Here is a 22595-nt window from a genome sequence, read left to right as displayed (position 1 = left end):
AACTGGGCTGAAAATAAAGCAAAGCCTAGACTTCAAATATTTTTCTGTTCAGTTAGTGAGTTAAATTAACTGATAGAAGAGTTGAGAGGAGGGTGCGCCAGAGCAAGGGAGAAAATGGCTGGTAGGGGAGAAGTAGGGCCAGGAGAGAGGAAAGGAGAACAGGGAAGGGCACAGTAGGGGAAAAGGGAAAAGGTGGGGAGACTGTCCCCTTTCTGGTAGCAGCCACTTATGAAAATACAGCCAGAGGCTGTGGGTTGAAATTACAAGATCTGGAGCAGCCAATACAGCTTAAGACATGGCCATTCCGTCCACCTCCTTCTGTTAACTGCCTGAAGCTCTTGCCTAATGCCATGGCCTACTGCCCTGCAGTCACGTCAGCATAAAAGTTCATGTGGCCTCTCTGTAAGCCAGATCAAGGAACTGATCCAGCTAGAAAACAATCCAGCAAATGAAAATGTTTGTTTCGTCATCACCTAAAACAATCACCTAATCCAGTGCTCAGCGCAGCTGTGCAAACAACTGCGCTGGCACGGTAAAGATCCTGGAATGGAGGCACTGCGTTGGATGGGGTAGGAGAAAGAAGCAGGTGGGTAGGAATGAGCAAGAAGGGATGAAATCAGTGTTAATACCGTAAACTAGTATTACCAGTGAAGACTTTGTAATGCTAAACCACAACCATAGCTTATAAACAAGGAAATTGCCTATCCGACATTTCTTTTCCACTGTGTTCAGGACAAGAACAAATACAGTATATTTTAGCGGGAGTATACCTTACTGACATGCATCATGAGTTTGCAAAGGCCTCTAATACTGGCCACCTTCCAAAGAAAGGAACAGCAATAGATCTCCTGCCTTGAAACAGAAAAACAAGCAGAGCTTATGTATGGGAAAATTTCTATAAAAAATTCAGACTGCTGCACAGTGTGTATCTGCCTTTGAACTAGAAGAAACCAGTAACATGAAACGACGCATTACTGCTGTGAAAGTTCTGCTGGGTGAAGACTAGGCTGCAGTAATCTCTAGCAATGTTTGCACGTATAGTCAGCTGAGCTCACGGCAGCAAAATGGAAAGTTGACTTGGGTTTTAGTGGCTTGTCCAGGAAAGACTGGAAAGTTTGTAGAGACAATCTAGCTGCTCTTGGGAGGAATATCGATGTTGTGAGATACAAGAGCAAGGCAAGAGGAGCTCTTTACTCACTCTGCTGAGGAGAATATGAAAGAACACCCATGACCAAATTCATCTATATAAATTACGATTGTATTTATTCATAATGTCACCTCTTGTGTTTTAAGTGGAATTAATTATAGCACAAAAAATGCATTATTGCAATAGTTAAAAGGGCAGAGGAACCATGCTGGTATAGAACATACTGGATAGACCCTGCACCGATATGTAACCTTGAATTTATATGAACAAGATTTTAATTTTGATTTAGTAGTTGAGCTTTGGCTTGGCAAAAAGAACCAGTACAACTGGTCCCCTCCCCCACAGATGTTAACTCTTCCCTCTGTCCCGTAGAAGAGTCCCATACCTGCATCATCCTCAACAAATGTTCAACTAACCTGTCCTTAAAAACCTTCAGTGATGGAGAGCCCCATCATCTGACTCAGTGCTTAGCCCTCTCCACAGAGAGCTTTTTGCAGTGACTAGCCAGCATCTCATTGCAATGTAAGCCTGTTGTTTCTTGCCCTGTTAGCAGCAGATGCAAAGAGAAAAATTCTCATCTTTGCCACAGTTTTTTACATATTTGAACAGTGCTATTGGGTCTTCCTTCAGACTTTTCTAGGGCAACTCATTTCTCTCAAGCTTTCCTCATGGGTCCTGTGTACATTCTAGATATTTGATCATTGTTATTCCTGACTTCTGGATTTCTCCAGCAGATGCATATTTTTTTGACAGATTGCACTAAAGTAAGTTCCAGATAAGGAGCTGCAGATGCTAAAAAGAGTGGTAGCATTATTTCAAACATTGTCTTTTTGGCAGACATTTATGCACCCAGTCTGATATTTTTTTCCAGGTCAATAATGTTAGTGTTCCACTAGTGATCTGCTACAAACTCCAGCTCTTCTCTGCAAAACTATTAATTTCTTCAGAACAGGTCTTCATCCTACAATTTTGCAAGTGCTTGATCCTTCTGAACTGTGGCATTTAGTCTTTCTCAGCTTCCCAAACTACTTCAGTTAAACCTTTTCTTCTACTGATAAAGATCTTATGGAGTTCTAATCCTCTCCTCCCATGTGCTTGCAGCTCCTCCCAGCTGCATACAGTTTATGCCATTTGGTGGATCCTCACATTTTGACAATGAGTCACTAATAACTACTAATAACTGCTGTACATAGAAGCTGTTATCATGGGATAGACAGAAATTATTCCTGACAAATCCATATCATAATTGTTTGAATTTTCTAAGAGATAAAAGTGAGATAATGTTTTAGTCAGTTTGTTCCTCTATGTGCAGATGTGTGTGGGTAAGTGTGTAGTTTGTTTCTGTTTATTTGTGATGAAGTGATTGTGGAAGCTATTTAAGCTGTATTTTAAACACTTGGTCCTTGGAAAAGATGCAATATTTAGGGCAGGGACATGACTAACCATAATTAGGCATTACATTAATGATGCAACATAGCATTGGTTTGAAATCTTTATGGCACAATAGTTAAAAATTACATTTTTCTGGCACTTGTCTTTGCAATGATCTTAGCAAACAGTTCTAAATTAAACTTTCCTGCTCTCCGTGCACAAGACACAGTTGTCATCTTTTATGTTCCAGTTGGGAAAACTCAGAAACAATGGAATTAAGGGATTAACTCTATGCTACAACAGCTATAGTAACTTCAGATTGAATGAAAGGAGACATATGACAAGAGAAATGTTGATAGTTGGATGGAAAACTTACAGGAAATTTTTGTCACCCATAAAAAGAAAGTGCAGCAATCCTGCTAATCCATTTGGAGATGTGAGAGGATATTTATGTGCCATCTTAAAGGTTGAATCTCAGTAGAAAATGATCGTCAAATTATTTTTTTATCCAAATTTCATGATTCTAAATTAAGTATTTTAGGACTGCTATTTTCTTTCCCAGCTGACAAGCCTATAGTGCAAAGCCCATAATTGCCAAGAGGACAGCAAATATAGGTGTTTATCTAAATAGATAAGCTGGCCCAGCACATCTCGGGTACTGAAAAACTCTGCCTGCCTTGGGCCAGTGTGACTTCACTCAGACACCACAGTATTTATTAGTGTAGGTACTGTGCTGTGCTGTGAAGGAAATGCTGTTTGGTTCTCTGCAGTACATGGAACTGGGCTGTTCCTTGGCTACATTCTGGTGCTTCCTTTTTCTCTAGCGCTCAGTGCACACTGTTGTTTGAAACAGCAGCATGAAAGCAGCTTCAAAAGTACAGCTTTTCTGTAATGAAAAAGTGAAGAGCAAACAGCATTTGAACACAATAAATTTTATTCATCTGCAGGCTGCAGTGATTCATAGCCCAGCTAAGTTCTCTATCAGTTCACTCAACACATACTTCCTTCAGTTGTATGTCGTTACTGATACCGCATCACACCTTTACCAGAAGGGCTGATGCAAGCATCTGCCTACCTGGCAGCATACTTGGGGAAGATTTTTTTTTTTTAGTAGATGGGCTTATTCAAATACCATGGATTGCAGTGGGCATAGAGCAGGCAGATGCAAGATTAACAGTGAGTTAGTATCAGTGCATACAGTGCAGAAAAAAGGAGGAGGCACATGTGAATGTACAGTCAACTCTGAGGCTGAATTGTAGGGTAGCCAGAGGTAACTGAAGCTGTGTTTGCAAAGGTGAAATGCCAGACAGGGATGCTGCCAATTAAAGCTTAAAGCTTTTACATGCCCAGGATAAAGAGGCTTCTTTGGGTGGCTAGGAGGGCATATATAAAAAATACCAGGTCAGAGCTGGACCAGCTTTACAGAAGAGAAACAGAAAATGACAGGGACAAGCCAAGATGGTCTGATGGTAAAAAATAAGTAGCTCCTAAAATATCTTGAAGAGCATTCTTCCTCCTTTAGAGCCATGATTTCAGATTTGCTGCTCTGGTTGTCAATAGCCTTGCAATGTTCATTGTGAAAAAAGTCTAGGAACTCAGTGCCAAAAAGCTAAACATTTCTGGTGTATTTCAGGAAAGGACAGACACAATTCCAATACAGCATTGTATTTTAATCTGTATGAAAACCATTTGTAGGAGGTCAACCATGCAATGTAGTACACAGAAATAGGTACAAAGGGCTTAGTTCCTGTGAAGTTACTGAATATTTTTTCTCTTACAAAGCAGCTATTTAGTCAAATACAAACAGAAAAGAAATGTCACAGGCAGTAAATTACCTGATAGACCTATTGTCACTGGTGCTACAGTTCTGAATCAAGGTCCTTTCCTGGCCACTTCCAGGGACTTTCCCAATTTCTTTCTTTGTCTGCTTCATGATATCCAGTGGCCAAACTGCTAGCTGAAGATAATTAAATAGTGCTATCAATTTTGGCGCTTCTTATATTCTTATTCCAGTCTAAACTAAATTCCAGTCAAACTCAAGGGTAGACTGTGAGACCAATCTCTGTCTTATGGAGCTGCTAAGTTATTTATCAGTTGCAGCTCTGCTAGTACACAACTGATTTAGACTGAAGAGTTGATTTCTAGTGCAGGTCACATTTGTGATGTTCCATTGGCAGCTAATGAAGTCTGTAGGACAATGGGCAATGCAACCACCTGGAAAGTAACCTTCAGCAGAAGTCTAAAGTGCTTACAGTAGCTCTTGGCTATTAAATGTAGCAGTATTGGCGCATACATTTTTTATGATAGTAAAGAGATTTTCATTAAACATGTTACGTAATATATGGCACATGCAAGTGAGACAGAACCCTAGGCACCACAAGGCTGCTTTAATTATGGTTTCAGAAGAAAATAGAAATCTTGTTGTTAGTCAAATACTAATGTAATACTAATGCACTAAGAGTGTAAATAGTTTGTTCTCTTTGTACTTGTACATGGAACAATGCAGGAACCCTACCAACCACAAACCTGATATGTGCCAAGCTTTTTTCTTTAGAGTTGAATTAAGGATGGACCACGTGGAACATGGACCATATTTCCAGTTCAGCTCATTATTAATGACTTTCCATGTTTTTGTTCATGCTTCTGAGATGCTTTTTTTTTTTTTTTTTTTTTTTTTTTTCCCGCTGCTTCCCTATTAGCCACCATACTTTTCTATGCAGTTAATTTGTAACACTGGGTTATAGCACACCAGCAATGGGAGCATGCTTAGGCTAAGCTGCCAGGGCATAGCGAGAAGACGTGGGCCTTAATTAATGCATCTTTGCTTACTCCAGCAGTGATAAATTTGAGTGTATTGGAGGAGCTGGTGGATGCAAAAAGAGAAGCTGAGATAGTGCTCAATCTTCTGAAGGGAAAAGTAGTTATTAAAGCCAATGAGGATAAATAGCCAGCTTTCCACAAGTGGGTTCAATGGGCAGGCACTGGGGAGATGTGTGGTGCTGTATGTGCTGGTGTAACTGCCTATGACAGCGTAAACCTGAACGCATTTTGGGACTATTGTGAACAGACAAGATCAGACTGACTCACATAGTTCTTCCAGTTAGTAATACACAATTCACAGTTTAGCAATGTGAAATTTAAGAGAAATATCAACTTCTTCCTCATTTCTGATTGGGACACTTTGCAATTGTAGCTCTGCAAGGTGTCTGTAATTCTTACTGGACATACAGTAAGAGGAGGAAGGATGATTCAGTCTCATGATGTGAGATATTGGAGAGATGAGTAGTGGTTTGATGTATTTCCTTGAAAGGTACAAGGAGAAGGTTTTGTGGAGAAAAGCCTCTGTAAAATTGACGACTGATGGAAAGAGCATTGGTAGGGGTATATCACTGTATATCATGCTGTCCTAGATAATAAATAGAATGAAATAATGAGGCAATTTTTTTGTTCTTCCCTGAACAGAAGTCTTCAAACATAAACAGCTAAAGGAGATCTAGCCAAGTGGTAAAAAGTCTCTTCATCAGATTAAAAAAAAAAAATCTACTGTACTGAGGGTCTCTACAAAATGCTGTGGGAGAGCAAACCAGGTGGAAGACAGTCCCACTGTCCCTTCCTCTCCAAGGCAGCAAGCCTTTTTTCACTTGACCAAGAGAATGAAAAAAAAAAAAAAAACTTCAGTCCTCCCACTGCTGCAGCTCCTGCGAATGAAGGGAGGCTGCAGTCTCAACTGTATGGTGAGACTGGCCACTGCCATCCCTGTTGGGGTGGCTCCTCAGTGCCAGTGAGGAGCTGAAAAGCTAAAATATTGCTGGTCCCCAGTGGAGCTGGTGGCATATGTGCTGCCATGGAGTGCCTGTGTTCCTAGTCCCTTTACCTTGTTCTCAAAAGTGCTTAGAGAAAGAATAATATGCCTGCTATAAACATGAATGCCTCTCTGTCTTCTTGTCTTTCACAAGGAGCAAGTTCTCCAAAAACACCCTTCATCCCACTTTGATCAAAACTCTTTTGTTCAGCACTTACTCTGAAGCTGACTAGTGCAATGCAGGCAAGGTGTTTATGATTTCTGCCTCTCCTTTGGGCATAGGAGCCTCCTCTTGACTCCCACTTTTTGAAAAGCAACCCTATCCCACCAACAGAATCACATCAGAAGACATACTTGGAAAAGTTGCTGCCAAAAGGCTGCTCTCTTTATTTGTAGATAAGAGAACACTGAATTAGCTCACGAACTAAGCTCAGTGGCAGCTTCCCAGGGAGGTTATCATTTTATAATTACAAATGATCTTCCATTTTTGTCCTTTCCTTGAGCGTGGAAATACTGCAGATTGTTTTCGGACACCTAAGAAAGTTTGAGTAAAGTGGGAGCTATGAAATTGTACTAGGGGAGTTATTTTAAAGCTGTTGATTTCCTGCGTTCTCTCATGCAAACTTTTATCATTAGGTAACACAATTCAGCCAAATTTAACATCATGCAGATCCCAGACACAGCAAGCATGAAAATAGTGAATGTGGTTTTCTCAGTGGGCCGAGAAACAAAACAATCCACTGTGTTGGGGCAGGGCCATGCATTACACTTTACCAGGCGAGGCATTTGGTACCCATCATACATGTAGTAGAAAGCGTACATGAAGATGGCTTCAAAGATGATCCTGAAGAAGATGCTGCTGGTGTATGTCCACCACAGGGGGCCCTGGATGTGAATCTTCTCATTTTTCAGCTCTTCGATATCAATTTTCTCACCATTTCTGAAACGCTTTTTCTTCTCATGCCTAGTGTAAGCTACATGCATGGCCACCAGCAGTGCAGGTGTGGAAACAAAGATCAGCTGCAAGGCCCAGAGTCTGATATGAGAGATGGGGAAAAAATGGTCATAGCAAACATTTTTGCACCCAGGTTGAAGTGTGTTGCAGACGAAGTCTTGTTGTTCATCTCCCCAGACTCTTTCTGCTGCTACAACCAGGATCATGATACGGAAGATGAACAGGACTGTGAGCCATATCTTCCCAATACTGGTGGAGTGTTTATTCACACCTCCTAAGATGTTCTGCAGAGCTCCCCAGTCCATCTTCTTTTCTGTGTCCTTCTACCTGTAACCTGACATAAAGGTGACACCAAATGATCAGTTTTCAAGGGGTGAAGAATCAGTACTGTACCTTCTACGGACTGATAGACTTCCCAGTACTCAAAGGCAAATGCAGGTCACTTATTAACACCATCCATATACTTAGAAGATGATAGATTCAAACACCACATTAAACACTCTCCTTTATATATAGTTATGATGGCCCACCCTACCTCGTTACTTTTCTCAAAGCTTGAGACAAAAAGTACACTACTTCTTCAAATAAACTGCCTCCCTGCATTTCCTCTATGCTCTCCTTCTCTTTCTTGAGATATTTCCCTTTCTGTGGTTGACTTTCAATGGTGATTTGCCAAAGCTATGGCGAAGCATGATATGACTGCATGAGTTAAGGCCAGACTAGGCAAAGTGGAGACCTCTAAGTGATTTTCATAGGATTCATTCTTTGCCAATGCCATAGCCCTGGAAGGCTGGATTGGCTGCTGCTTTCTTTGCTTCCAAGGCTGCCTGTTGCAGCTCAGACTCTTCTCTTTTTTGGCAGCCCCTTCATCCCTGTAAGTAAATTTGCTTTTGCCAACACTGCTGAGAAACTTCAGGCTGGTCCTCTCAGGGCTGCACACATTTACAGCAGTAACCAAGAAAGAAGGAAAGACACTGCAGGGCCTGCCTTTCCACATTGAGCTCTGTCTTATCCAAAAAGGAGATGAACAAAGCCAGAGAGATGAAGAGAAACACCATCAGCTAAAGAGTTAATGTTGATTTTCTAGATCCTATCACACTCCACTGAAAGAAACAGGAGGTCAAACTTCAAAGAAGCTCCATTTCAGCCTTCCTCCCTGCCTCTTGACTCTTGAAGACCCAAATACACTCTTTAACCCCTTTGAAAATTAGGCTCAAGTTCTGCTGAAATCAATATCAAGGCTCAGAACTTGGCTTTCACTAATCACAGCCATTTGGAAACTATCACTGAACTGGACAAAACCCTTTGAAACCCTAGCTAGGAACTTGCAGAGCTGGTCCATCATCTTTTGTGGCTAAGGCTTAACTTTACTGTGTGGGAGAGCCACTCTGGCCTTGGATAAGAGCTCCTTCTCTTGGAACAGGGTGTATGTTGTGGTGACAGCATGGTACCTTGCAATGGGGGGGGGGAGAGGAAGGGAGGGGATTAAAAATTTTTTTTTTCTACCCTACTATAGTTACAACACAGCTTAAAAAAATAAAAAAAATAAAAAAAATAACATGCCCCAACACAGTTCCTTGGTACAAGGGCCTTGCTTGTACGGACAGGCCTTGAGGCAAGAGGGAGAGGTTAGAGATTTACTGTGATGAGGAAAGGTGAAACTGGGTAAAACAGAGAGAGAGAAAAAAAAAAAAAAAAAGCTTTGAGAAGGCAGCAGTTGGCTGAAATTCCTTAGCCTTCTCATTTTCTCTCTCTGCAGCGATTGGCAACAATTTATGCGGATTTCTGCTTAACCTAAATGCTAAACTTTTGGCTATGATCAGATATCTGCATCTTTCTGTGAAGAATTTTCTCATCTGTTGTGTATTCACTTAAAAAAATAATTGGGGAGAAAAAAAAAGAAATCAGTAAAACCCTCAGAGGAGAAGCTAATCAAGACCAACAGAGAGTATTTGAAGTCCATATGAACAACCTGGACTCCAAGTGTGGGCTCACACTGCAGTCCTGAACCCCTGCTGCAAATCTACGGGAGCAGGGAGAGGGAAAAGGAGAAAAAAAAAGGGGGGGGGGGGGAAGAAGAAAAAGAAAAAAAGAAAAGAAAAGAAAGAGAGTCTCCTGGCTCATCGGCTGCTACAGAAGCTACGAGACCGGCGGTAGGGGCTAGGCGCGTCTACCCGCCCACCCACCATTCCTATCGGAAACCACAGCGAATGCCCACGGCACGGCTGCACCCGGGTGCCATGGGGCGGCCCCGGCCCTGCCGCTGTCCCTGCGCCCCGGCTCGGGTGCACCGCGAGCAGAGCCCCCGCGACCCCTCTGCAGCGGGAAACGCCGGCCCGAAACGGCTGAAGGAGCTAACGGCTCCTCTCAGCCGAAGTTTGCAAACGCCGCTTTGGGGGTGCCGGGGGGGGGGGGGGGGGTGAGCCCGCGCCGGGAGCCTGCGGGAGCCCTGCCCCCGCTGCGGGGCCGCGGCTGCTGCCCGGGCCGCGCTGCACCGCCGGCGGCTCCGGCCCGGCCCCGGGCCCCCCTCCGCGCATCCCCCGCCGAGCCGGCCCTGCGCGGGGGTGCGCGCACCCGAGCCCCGACCCCACCTCCCGGCACGCGGGAGCCACGGCGGAGCCTCACCTGGCACGGCACGGCACGGCACGGCCGCCGGGGCTGCGCAGCGGCGCCGCGGAGCTCTGCGCTCCCTCCCTGCTTACCTGTCGCCGCTTTTAACCCGCCTCCGCCCGCCCGCGGGGCGCCCGGGGCGGGACCGGGGCCGGAGCCGCCCGGGCCGCGCTGGGCGCCCCCGGCCTTGGCCCGGAGCGTCGCGGCCCGGGGCGCTGCTGCCCAGGGACGAGCGTCGGGCGGGGGCAGCCCTGTGCGCGGCTCTGCGCGGGGGTCGCCTCCCAAACAACAGGGGGAAATCCAGCCCCCTGGGCCCCTGCGAAACCGCCCCGCTGCAGCTGGTCAGCGCGAGCCAGTGCAGGTGACTTTCTGCCAAAACGGCTCACCAGCTGCGCCCCGAGGATGGAGCAGCCGTGGGCCCCCAACTGCCACGGTGGTCCCGGGAGCACCCCGAGCCTGCACCCGCAGCGCTCCGAAAGCGTCCCATGGCCTGGGGGAGGACTCCTCCCCATAGGGTGAACCAGAGAAAAAGAGATTGCAGAGAGCTTACTAGGTGGCTTGAAACTGCTAATTTGATACTAATAAAATGAACGGTCTTGGTAGCCAGAGGCAGGCAGGGAGGAGGGCCGCAGGCAGTTAAGGTAGTTTGGAAGTATGACTTAGGGTTGTTTTCCATTTGAAGTCTTGTGGGCTTCTTTACAGTTGTATGAACTCTTTCTAATACCTCCGATAGTGAGCACAACCTTGGCTCCACCAGAGTAAAGAGGACTTGAAACTGGTTTTGTGACAGAAAATAATCTAGCAAAAAATGTGAAGAGCGAATCAAAGAAGAGTTAACCGCCATACAGAAGATCACTAGGTGTTGCTTTCCTGGAGCTTGGGCTCGGTTAATGAAAAAAAAAAAAAAATAGAAGGCAAGGCAAGGATCTCTTGTACTGGCTTCCTGCTTTAGTGTCCCTAAACACTGTATTTAAGGGAATCTGAGGTCAGAGCCGGGCCTGACTGAGTGGCTTGGACCAGCACTGACACAGACAGGAACCGTCGCAGCCTTTACCCTGGCTTGATTGGAAACTGTGCCTCGTCCTGCTGCCAGGCTTAGGGCTGCCTCACATCATCTGCACTTGACCCAAAACATGCCACCAGGGAGGAGTACTGTTAAGTGACACTTGAGTACAACATAGCAGAGTCCTTGCTTTTTAAAACAACGTGACCAAAAATCCCAGCAGAAAAAAAAATTCTTTCTTAGAGAGGGCGTATAAAAAACCCTAGAAGATGGTGAAATGCTATGCATATGACTAGTGAGGTAATGAAAACTTGTCTTAAGTATATAAAGCATTGACTGAAAATGGTGTGTTTACATCTCTAAGTTGAAGTAGACATCTATCCTATATGTTGTACATAATACTTAGACTGGTTTTACAAGGCATGTCAAAAACACTTTCAGCAGTAGAGATTTAAATACCATTTAAGCTTGATCTAGTGGTTTGCATAGATATGAGTTACAAAAACCAAGACCTTATGTATGTGTCTACAATATGGTAAAGTGGATTTTTTTTTTTTGTTCTGGGAGGTTTAGGAGGAAGGAAGGAAGTCATATATGTAAGGTGTTTAAATACCTAAGAAGAAATGTTTGGAAGAATCAACTATGTTTTATAGAGCAATACCAAAGTTTGATAGCGGTAAATTGAAATGTTTGACAGAAATCTACATTTCATGTTGTTCAGTCATTTACCACCAAAAAAAGGTAAAGCTGAATGTTACTTTTATTTTTATTCATTTTTGTTTGATTGTGTTTAATGTTTTATTTGGGAAGGAGAAGGGAATCAGGGCAAGGAATTCTGACAAATTGCAAGTCTGAGGCAGCAGCCCTATTTGCCTATACTTGGCTTAGTGCTTGGCTAGTTAGCAGGAGGGGCAAGAGCCAAGTATTGACAGCTCCGGCATCTGAAAATATTCAGTGGTAAGGAAGAATTGCTCTTATAGCACTAAAAGTGATGCTTGTTAAAAACCGTGTCCACAACATTGACTATTTCATATTGTAAATGCAAAAATAAAAGCTTCATAAAACTAGAAAAATAAATACTTTTTAACTTTCTTTAACACAGAAACAGTTTTTACTTTATTTCAAGACAGCATAACCCTTGGAATCCTTTTCCAGAAATCTGTATCTTAAGGCTTTTCAAAGGTTGTGTCTGTGTCTCTTCATTTAACAGCCTATGGCCACCTCCAGAGACTGTCTGGATCTGTACTTCTAATAGCTCTTGATTCACTTTCTGGCATTACTTTATCTAATCATGCTTTAATGATATCTTTATATTTGGAATATACCAATATTTTGTATTTATTCCATATATATCTTGGAATCCACAAGATTCTGGAGCAATTAACTCAATAGCTTAATTATGAAAATATTACTTCATTTGCTTAAAACCTGCTCTTATATATAATTTCATAGGACATCTCACAGGCCTTTCACCATGAAACAAAAAGGATGAAGAGACGATATGACAGAAGTTTATGCATTCATGAAAGCATGGAAGAGGTGAAGAGAGAAAGATGATTAGCTATTAAACTCTCAATAGTGAGGACTCAAAGGCCTGATGTGTTACATGTGTCATGTAGGAGGGTTCCACATCTTTATCATCCTCATCACAAATTTCTGTGCCCAAAGGTGGTCTGAATACATGCAATATTCACAGTTTATACAGGCACAGAATGGTGTTTTCTGTTGCATTCTCTAATTGTTTTCTAATAATTCCTCTTTACTTGTTTTTGGCTTTGGAACGTCTTAGAGCAATGAGCTGACGTTTTCCATAGTCACTCCAAGATTCTTTGCTCTGAGTTTCTAAGATGTAGAAAAAGTACCTCCCAAGGGAGCATATATGCCCATATACTGGAGTAAGCATACTTTGGATTAATTTTCCTCACTGTGCATTAGTTTGCACCACTGACACTGAGGTTCTTTTGCCATTTTATTATTCACTTATTCAATGTGACAATATCTTCTTGATATTCCCCATAGTGAGGAATATCTCTTGACTACCATAAAGGACCAATTTTATGATAAGCTATTCACAAGCATACAATTTTTGCTAAATCATATGTTTAGCAACCTCAGGTTATTCATCACTTTTTGCTAAAAATGAGGCTTTTTCAACACTTAACAGCTTACTTGCTACTTGTCATGCATAATTATTTTGACCAACTGGAAATATAGCTATTGACTCAGATTATACTTCTTAATTTCTTCCAGAGTGAGCTAAACTTGTGTTACACCTGACATTTCGCACCAACATTAGCAATAAAAGTACCTTGACAGTTCAACTCAGCATGTATAACCGGTTTGTCTCTGTATGAATTTTTCGAACACTCGGTCATAGTAATGCCAAAAATATCATACTTTGTTAGCCTTTGAGCAAGCTGTTTTGTCTCTTTTGATACCATTATATACACTGAGTATTTGAAATAATATGCCCACTCATTATTTCCATGTTTATTTTGATTGCCATCACAGCCTTTAAAAAATTGGCCTTTGCATTTCATAGGTTTTTTTAGAATGGTCCCTGACATATTGTTACCAAAGTTTGGTGAATACAAACACATGGTCATAGGAGCTTTAGAAAGACATTTTCAAGGAACAGACATTTATTTACAACAGACATTTTTTTAATCATCTGACATAAATACTTCTTCTGCTACTTCATCATCTTTCTGCTTTTTTAATGGGTTGCCCCTTGTAAAGTTACCCCTGTGGTTGATTGCCATAGGAGGAAGATCAGAGGACGTGAGGTTTGCTTGAGTGTGATAATAGCACTCAGTGTGCTTTTTACACTAGATTTAATGTAAGAGCTGCCAAGATGCTGGTTGATACTGATGTTGCTGCACATCATTCACACTGGTCAGGCCGCAAGCGCCAGTCCTGTAATCCTTACGGTCTCCAAAAGCGTGGCTCGTGAAGATATACCGTATACCTGAGCTCCAACGGACAGCGGAGGGTTTGTAAAGGAGAGTCGTGATTTTCCTTGCTCCTGAGGAATGTGCTCTCCACTGTTCCCCAGGAAAGCTCTCCCTCAGAAGGAGAGCAGTTGCAGAATACGGCCAGAGCTAGGCGCAGGCCTTGCTTTTGCTTGATCCTTGTCCCTTGTCCAGCACATTAAGTATCAGTCAATGCCCCATTAGCATTCAAGTAAACTTTTATCAGGCTTGCTAGGAACCCTTTGATGCTTGTTTGAGGAGGGCTTTTGTCCTTCTGCATCTCTTGGAGCACACACAGCATTGCTGAAGCCCACAATAGTTTACTGATGGCAAATACTAGCAGCCCTTAGAAGGGCAAGAAGTGACAGTGAAACCTGAGGAAAGGCTGGATGTCAGCAGTGGGGGAAGGACTGAGTCTGCACCTCGCAGAAGAAAGGAGAGACATGGAGGAGAGTTTAGGAGTTAAAATCTTTGCTGTAAGTCAATGGACTCAGTGACAAAAGTGGAAGGGGAATGGAATTGGGGGAGTAGCAGCAGCCAGGAATGATGGATGACTTCTCCATGGCAGGCAGGCTAGATTCTGTGTCATTTTAATTCAATCTGAATAAAATACATTCCTTCATTCCTTTTGTAAATATTCAAACTACTGGATACATGACTAATCCAGCAGAGTTTGCTGAGGGCTCAGGTGCAGATTCTGAATCAGATTAAAAACAAGAACAGTGTGATTCAGTAATAACCAGGTTACACCTATGTATGCATCATATTAACCAAGTCATTTCTTGAATGCAAATGTACAATGGAAAACACTTCTTCCTGTTAAACTAACCAGAGACAAAGAAGTTGAACTGGCTTTGAGAAGGAAGAGTCATGAGGAACTGAGGGGATGCACACAACATATCATGCTGTCAAAGAAAAGGAGAGGGGCTATTATGAAGGCAGAAGTCACATTCAAGCCCACACCAAAAGGTTCCACCAACAGATCTGTGTTGGGTTGCAGCTGTGGCCTGGAGATCTTATGTATGTGCAGCAGGCTGAGTCAGCCCAACCTCAGGGCCCTTTGGGTAGCATCCCTGTGTCCCATGCTAGTCCCTGGAGTAATGCCCCCTGGGACATGTTTGTGAAGCTATATGGGATCAATATGGACAGCATTCAGGGAAATAAGGACAAGTCAAATTCTCAAATTCCCACTGTTTCTTTTTTCATTCCCCTTTTTTCTACCTTTCCCAATTTCAGACTTTTTTTTCCTTGTTATTCTATGAATCATGAAACTGCCCACCACCATTTGCCATTCAAGAACAGCAGTTCCATCACCACTGATGGATGAAAATAATATATCACTCATCAAGGTGGTTACGTGTGTATTTTGGGGAATGCTCAAAATCTGCTGACTTTCAGCAGCCATCTGTAATCCATGGAGCAGATTCAGAAAAAGCCCTGTGTGATGGGGTCGCACAGTGATGCTAATGAGGGACATTCTGCAGTGTTTGCCAAGCTCTTGGCCACAGAAGTGCACAGAGCTATGTGCAAAGCTGGCACTGGTCCCCCATACACAGACAACATCAGGAGAGCTACTGCGATGACAGAAAACCAGCAGGCAGCCGCATGCTCGAGCTTGACTCCTGTTAGTCAATGGACAACAATTTGGAGCTGCAAAGTCAACAGAGATTGTGCAAGATGAACTCTGCAGTGTACAGGAAGTAATAAATGAAGCCAAAACAGAAGGCTTCAGGAAGAGATGTTTGACCAAGGGCCACCAAACAGATAACAAATAGGGTATATTCTCCAGATTATACGCATCTTAGGAAGGTCACCAGAAACCTTCCACATAGAGTAAAAGAGGCTGCACTAGGAAAGTACAAACCTTGTACACATTAAAGAATAAAAAATACATGAGGTGGTAGAGTAGCATCTGCCCAGATCCACACCTTCTCACTGGGAGCGGTGATTTTGGGGTGACAGCTATGGTTCATCAAGGCTCATGCTGGACACCAAACAATATCAAAGAAGGATTCAAATACCTGGTTATTCCACAAACTTGAAAAGATACCAGTGATGACCTATACATTAGCTAATACCTGTGAAGTTTATCAGGAAATGTTGCTAGCAGGGTAAGGAGTAAAGTCAGCTTGCTGGAAGGATTCTGCTGACCTGAAACAACCACATACAAAAACAAGTAGCAAAGTACATGAAAATGCTACTGAGCAGAGGACAGCTTGGAGACTTTAACTAGAGTAAGGCGGATTGTGCTTTGCTGAGGTTTGGGACAGGTGGGGCTGGACTACGGCATGTTATTACTCCTTGGGAAGTGCTCTTCTGAGCTCTGTGGCACATATAGATCCCAGACTTGCATCACAGTTCTCAGAGAGTGTTTTTGATATGTAAAAGCTGATAAATAATGCAAAAATAAAACCAAAGGAAATATTGGATAAATTGCTAGCATGAGTGAAAGACCCCAAAGCACTTTTAATGAAAAGTTAATTTTTCTGCAGTTGAATGAAATGTTCATTCCAGGGCCAGTAAGTGTGATCCATTCCATTCCCCCCCCCCTTTTTTTCTGGTTGTGCTAGGTTCCTTTGCTGCATTTCTGCAAGTGATGAATCAATGTTCAGTATAAATAGATAGACTTTTATATTCAAGAGCTAGAAGATAATCAATGCTCATGATTTATGACCTGCATTCTGGTAAATTTGGTCTACAACAGAAGATAACTGTGAGGGAGCGAGATAGCAGTTCACAGAAAGGGTCAGTAATTTGTCATGGTATAAATCATTGTAAACAGCCACAGGAAGTGCGAAGTGATTGTTCTTCTGAATTCCTCAAAATTTCCTAGTCCTTGCCTGTAACAGCTTGGAAAGGGATAAGGAATTTGGCTCTTCCCTGACTTTGTGCAATAAATCATGGAGAACGCTTTGAACATAGCTTTGAACTATCCTTAGGGTACGACAGCTGCTGGTGAAGAAATCGCTGGGCGCTCTTCTCCATAGTAGTCTGAAATGTCTATGTTTGCTATTTTAGGCTCTCCCTAACATCTTTATGCACTTAACTGTACACTCCCCAGTACTTGATTTCTAGTGGCTCTTGTTCCCTGCCTGAAGGACAGTGTCTTTTCAGCCTGGACACCCTTTCCAATCTTTTCATCAGCAGCTGTCACAGGCTGGCGAAGCTGAGAACTCTTCTGCATTTCGTTTTGTTGAGGACCAACGAGTCCCTGGCAGGCAGAATACCTCAGAGAGAACAAGGGTCTGACAGTGGAAGGTGACTTCCAGACTCTTTGGAGAGACAGTTATATTGGATGATTTGAAAGGAAATGACAAACTGCAAACCCCTAGGATGTGAAAGATCTCTGTAAAATGATGCAGGAAGTATCTTCAGGATTTCTGTGTGACTGCAACTGCATTTGACCAGAAAAAGGAGCTCGGAAGGTTACTTAGTCCGTATTTCGACTGAGTCGGCTGGACTTGGACGAAGCCAAAGGAACCAGGTCATTCAGGAGTGGAGCAATAATTACTGCTAAATTCATTTAAAGGCAGTGTCCTTGATTTCTGATTCCAGAGAGTGATGGAGTCCCAGGGAAGGTAAATGTTCCAGTCACCTACATCACTCCAGCCTGGTTATGGTCACACTTCTTAGTGTGTCTCAGCATAGAGCATTGCAGAAATCTGTGAGAAGGGATCTTGTAGACACAGAAGAAGCAGAGCCATAGCCTTCATGCCAAGAAATGACAAAGAGCCACACAACACCTCCTAAAAAATATCACTGAGTTCCTAAGCAATGTCTGCATTCAGGCTTACAACATACTCCAGGTCAAGAACAGAAATGTTCCTTTCAGCCAGCACACCCCAAGAGAAAGAAGAAAAGAATGTCCGTGGGTGAGGAACGCTCCTGCCGCTGCCCTCCACTTCGTTCAGGTACATCATAAAGTGATTTGCTTCAGGCTGGGAAAGGAAGACTGTCTTTTGTAATGTTTGCACTACCAATGTACTCTGAGTACTGCTAAAAGTCAAGAGCTCCAACTAGGCAGGTACTTGGTGACTTGTTAGTGGCATTTTTGTGGGTCAGTAAATCATTTCTACTGTTAAGAAATATGTTGCTGACAGAATGAGGCTCTCCCTGATTTGAAATCCTGTCTCTGCCAAATGTTCTTGCTGCTAAGTGGTTTCTGTATGAATTTATTTTCTTATGAGTAAATGGTGGCAGAATACATTAACTATTCCGAAACAAACAAACAAAACAAACTATTTCTTCGTAATCTGACCACATAAAAGGGCAATATTCTCAAAGAGAGGCTGGAGTGGATTTGGACACTCTCAAGGGAAAGCATCAAAACCCACACACTTTAAATGACAGGAGTGTTGTGTTGGCAGGAACCTCCTCGCCAGCCCCCTTTTAGCTCAGGCCAGAGCTGCTCCTGCTGGTGGCTTGGTCTTTCCATGGATCCTGCATCCTCCTGTGTACTATCTCCCCCCGCCCCATGTGCAGTAACACACGCTCTAGGGTTTCACACAAGCTGTCCACAGTTGTAGAAATGGAGATCACAGCTGTGATGAATGCCCTAAGCACAGCCCCAAGGTAACTCCCAACTCTTCTGTAGACTTGCTTTCATCCCACGCTGCTCTGATTCCAGTGGTAGCTCCAGGCTCACAGTCCATTTGCTGCACACACAGTGATTTCTCTCTTCTCCCCACCTGATTGCATGGCCCCTTCCCTGTACGGCACTGTGAGGAGCTAGGCTGTCTTTCTTGGTCAAGGCAGGCGCGGAAAATTGGGTGATGGCCTGCCTTGGCACATGGCTAAGCCTGCTTTTTCACAAAGGTAAATAGCGGGAAAAAGGCATTTCTCAAGTATGCTGGGCTTTCGGGGAAGATAGAGAGGAAGGGAAGAGGGGAGAAGAAGAGAGAAAAGCTTAGGTCTCTGTGACCCACAGGCTAGGGAGTTCAAAACCATAATGAGACCTGGCACCGCCATGAGTTGTTCACTGTGGGATGTGCCTCTTAGCACTTGTACAGGCAACACAACAGCATTTGGCAGATACAGGCTGGTTGACAGCTTGAATTGTACAAGGAGCTTTATTTGGATAACAGAAGAATGGGATTAAAGCAGCTTTACATCAACTCTGTACATGTCAGGCTTGAGGAAACAAATGCAGTGTAAGTCAGGTCTAAGCAGCACAGTATGTTTTACTGCTATGCATTTTATCGTCACTGGCAGAGTGTCAGGCAAGGGTGCTTGTAATTTGATTGTGATAGCTTCTATTATTTCCAAAGAGATAGAATCTAATGGGAATTATTCTGATGGAGAGCATTTGCATGAGGCTACAAGGAAATTCCAGGCAAGATTAGAATGAGTCGCCAGTTCCCAAGAGGGATTGCAATTGCTGATGAAACACTTTATTTCCAAACTGCAGCTCTCAGTCTCAGATGAGGTCATTCTTCCTTGTGTCAAGACATGTTGTATGGCAGTATAACCTATTGTACCTTCTGGGAACAGGAATTTTGCATGCAAATCAGCAGAATATGCGTGCACATATATAACTTCAGGGACGTGCTGTTGGCATCAGAGAGGACTGTTCGTGCCCTTTCAGCTGTGCACAGCCTGCACGCAATTAAGCTAGCCTGCTTAATTGCATCTACAGTTCTTCTATTCTGTGGCATCCAGCACCACTCACAAGTATAATGACACTGCCAGCTGGTGTGAAATTCCCACAATGATCAATAAAAACAGCCGAATTACTTTCCCTTTTGCTCATTTGATATATACTGTGACAGACTTGGGGCCAGTCTGGCTTTAGGAATGAAACAACCTGTGTTCTCCTTGAAGTTCAGGAGGGTGAAGGAAGAGGTGGGGAAAATTGTCTAAATGCTCTCCAAAAAGCCCGAGAAGCTACAGCTTGGATTTTTAAAATCCATCACTTTCTGGTAAGCATTTCATGTCTATACAACACCCAGGGTTGTCTAGGGATGGCTTGAGAGCCATGCCCTGGGCAGCTGTACTCTCACCTCTCTCTTGAGATTAGACCACTGCACTCTCTTTGGATGCAGAGTCCAGAAGCTGCTCCTGCAGTGTGGAAGAGACTCCTACAGTTTTTTGTACCCCAAGCCGAGCAGGTATCTTTCTTCCAAAAGTAACAACTGATGCTGATGATTTAAGATAAAATGCATCAACAACCCTGGGAGCAAGATCCAGTATACAGGACCCTCTCTTTTTTCACACCTGCGTCATTTAGAGAATAGCTTCAGGCTATGTCTACATTACTGTACAGTACTGTACTTTACATTGTATTACAATATACAAGTTACAGTATACAACATTACAAAATGTATAGACGTAGGCTATGGGTACATATATTAACAAGTCATGGAGCGCAAGAAGAGCAGATCTGTAGAAAACAGCTGGTGCTGAAGACCCAGTGTGCCACTGCATGCACGTCTCGAGGGTCTGTTTTGGGCAGTCCCTGCAGACTGATGGCCCATGGCAGCTGCAGCCCATGAGCTGTGCTCCTGGACTGTGTTTTCTGGTTTAGCTTCATCCAAAGGGGACCCAAGACAGCTCCACAGTGTGAACCAAAACACAAGAGTGAAGGTGATCAGGAAATCACTTCAACAGAGTGTTCCTGACACTCTTAAAATGCTAACGTAGAAACACTCTTAGCTTGAAGGGTACTTAGACTTGGAAATTTTCTTTTAATGCTTTGATTGATCTGAGAAGACTCAAACCTTCATCTCCTTCTTCCAGCACAGTGCTGTAACCACCAAGCAGTAGGTTAGTCCAGGCCAAAGGTGCTCTCCACCTCTGCTGCAGAATTTATTCAGCTGGGCAGAAAGGAACAAAAAGGTCCATGAGATAAAATGACAGGGGTAGGGAACAAGATCACTTATGGGACAAATTTTCCTAGGGATGAGAGAACTCAGCTGGGACAGGGGAGGAGGCTCTGGATTCAGACTCTTGGAATTGTTTATGCATTTTACATTAAACACTGCTCAGAAGGAAAGGCAGTAAACAAGGCTCAGACGCAGAACTGCCCTTTCCTGCTTGCCAATCTCAATCACTAGACTCGAGTTAGGACCTCTCGTGCTCTCACCATCCCACAGCTCTCTCATTTTTTTCTGCACAGTGGCCCATAGAAGGGTCTCTTTTTCCTTCCCTCCCTCCATCCCTCGCCTTGGGAAGGGAAGACATGGGACTGAACCCAGCAATCTGATGGGAACACAAGTCTAGGGCTCCTGCTTCTGGGGTGAGTGCAGTTCCAAAAACGACAGAAAACTTCCTAGTCAGCTCCACTTAAAAAGAAGGCAGCTTGTGACATGCCAGATCCTGCCCAAGCAGGAATCACATTTCATGGGTCCATGCAGCTGAAAAATTGTCTTCCTGAGAAGGGTTCCTTTTCAGGAGTTTTAAGAGAGTGAATTTAAGAATTTCCTCTCAAAAGAACTAAAGTTGATGCCCAAAATAATACCTGTTCAGGCTTCTGCTGGCAGAATCCCTGAGTTTGGCTAGTGCTAAGGCTTCATCCAAAGTTCAGGTCGGTTCAGCAGCACTGATGGCTTGCCAAATTAAGTTAAAATAATGTGTCCAAGGTTTAGACTAACCATATCTACCACAGGAATTTTGCAGAAATTTATCTAGATGATTATTAAATTAATTAATATTTATTTTTTATTGGTTAATTAAATTAATAAACATTAAATTAGTTTAATTAATCTGAACAGCCTTTCTGCTATAGAGAAAGCCTAAATGAAAACAGAATTTAGTCCCTATCTTTCAAACAAGTCATGCCAGACAAATACACCTCTGGTGAATTTGATCCTGCTTGAGTTGCAGGCTTCTGTAATTTCTTGAAGTGCCTCTGGCCTCTCATTTCTATGACATCTACTTTTTGCTTGGTTTGTGAGTTTGGAAAAAATTAACAATTCTTCCTAACAGATCTATTAGAAAAAGATACATTTGCTGCTGTTTTCTAATAGCATTTAATAAGTGAGGTTTTTTCAGTGATTAATTTTTCAGTGGTTAATTGGATAGTGCCTTCCAGCTCTTCGGTAAGGGACACTGTATAAAACCAAAATTGCTAAAAGAAGCAACAGTGAGGGTTAGTTTGCTGAGAAGTAAATTAAACTGGTGAATCATATGTGAATTCAGTAATGTTGCAAGAGCATCTGGGGAAGGCTGCGAGGCTGTATCATCCCCTGGTTAAATGCTGTTTAACAGATGACCTTCAGGGCAGGTTGCACCTCTTAAAAGGCAGCTGCAGCCCTGAAATGCTTCCTCGCTTTCATGAGCAGCTGATACAATTTCCTTGACTGCCAAAATCTTTGACTGCCAACCAAGGTTTTCCTATGCAGTAATAAAGGGGTTAGATAGGTTTGGGACTAGATCCAAAAGACTATTTAGGCACTGAGACAGATTTAAATAGATTTCAGACACCTACACTGAGAAGTGCAATAAAGGAAAACCCCACTCAACTGCCACCCAACCCTTGAGGTACTTAAATAAAGCTGGTGCTTTCTAGTGTGACCTGCAAGCTCTTCAAGTGCTCACAGCTCTTCTCTTCCTTGCAGGCACCACCAGAGCCTGCTGGTGTCTGTGCCTGGTGCCCAGCAAAGCTTTGGTGCAATGCACAGTAGCGCCCAAATCTTCCATCAGGCCCAGCCCCTTGCAAAAATGGGATTGCAGCCATGAGTTTCAAAGCACAGGTCACCCTCCCACCCCCCCAGAGTGACCAAAGGCTCTCCCATAAG

At 43.3% G+C, this 22595-nt stretch overlaps 1 protein-coding gene across 1 annotated transcript; it reads right to left on the bottom strand.

Moving 5' to 3' along the window:
• Positions 1-6902: 6902 nt before the first annotated feature.
• LOC134141266 (gap junction beta-6 protein-like) lies at positions 6903-7580 on the bottom strand. The gene has a single exon (XM_062577354.1). It carries the CDS (start codon positions 7578-7580, stop codon positions 6903-6905), a length of 678 nt encoding a protein of 225 aa, XP_062433338.1.
• Positions 7581-22595: the final 15015 nt, after the last annotated feature.

Source organism: Rhea pennata, chromosome 1 (assembly GCF_028389875.1).
Source record: "Rhea pennata isolate bPtePen1 chromosome 1, bPtePen1.pri, whole genome shotgun sequence".
NCBI lineage: Eukaryota > Metazoa > Chordata > Aves > Rheiformes > Rheidae > Rhea > Rhea pennata.
This window is presented reverse-complemented; position numbering and strand designations above follow the sequence as displayed.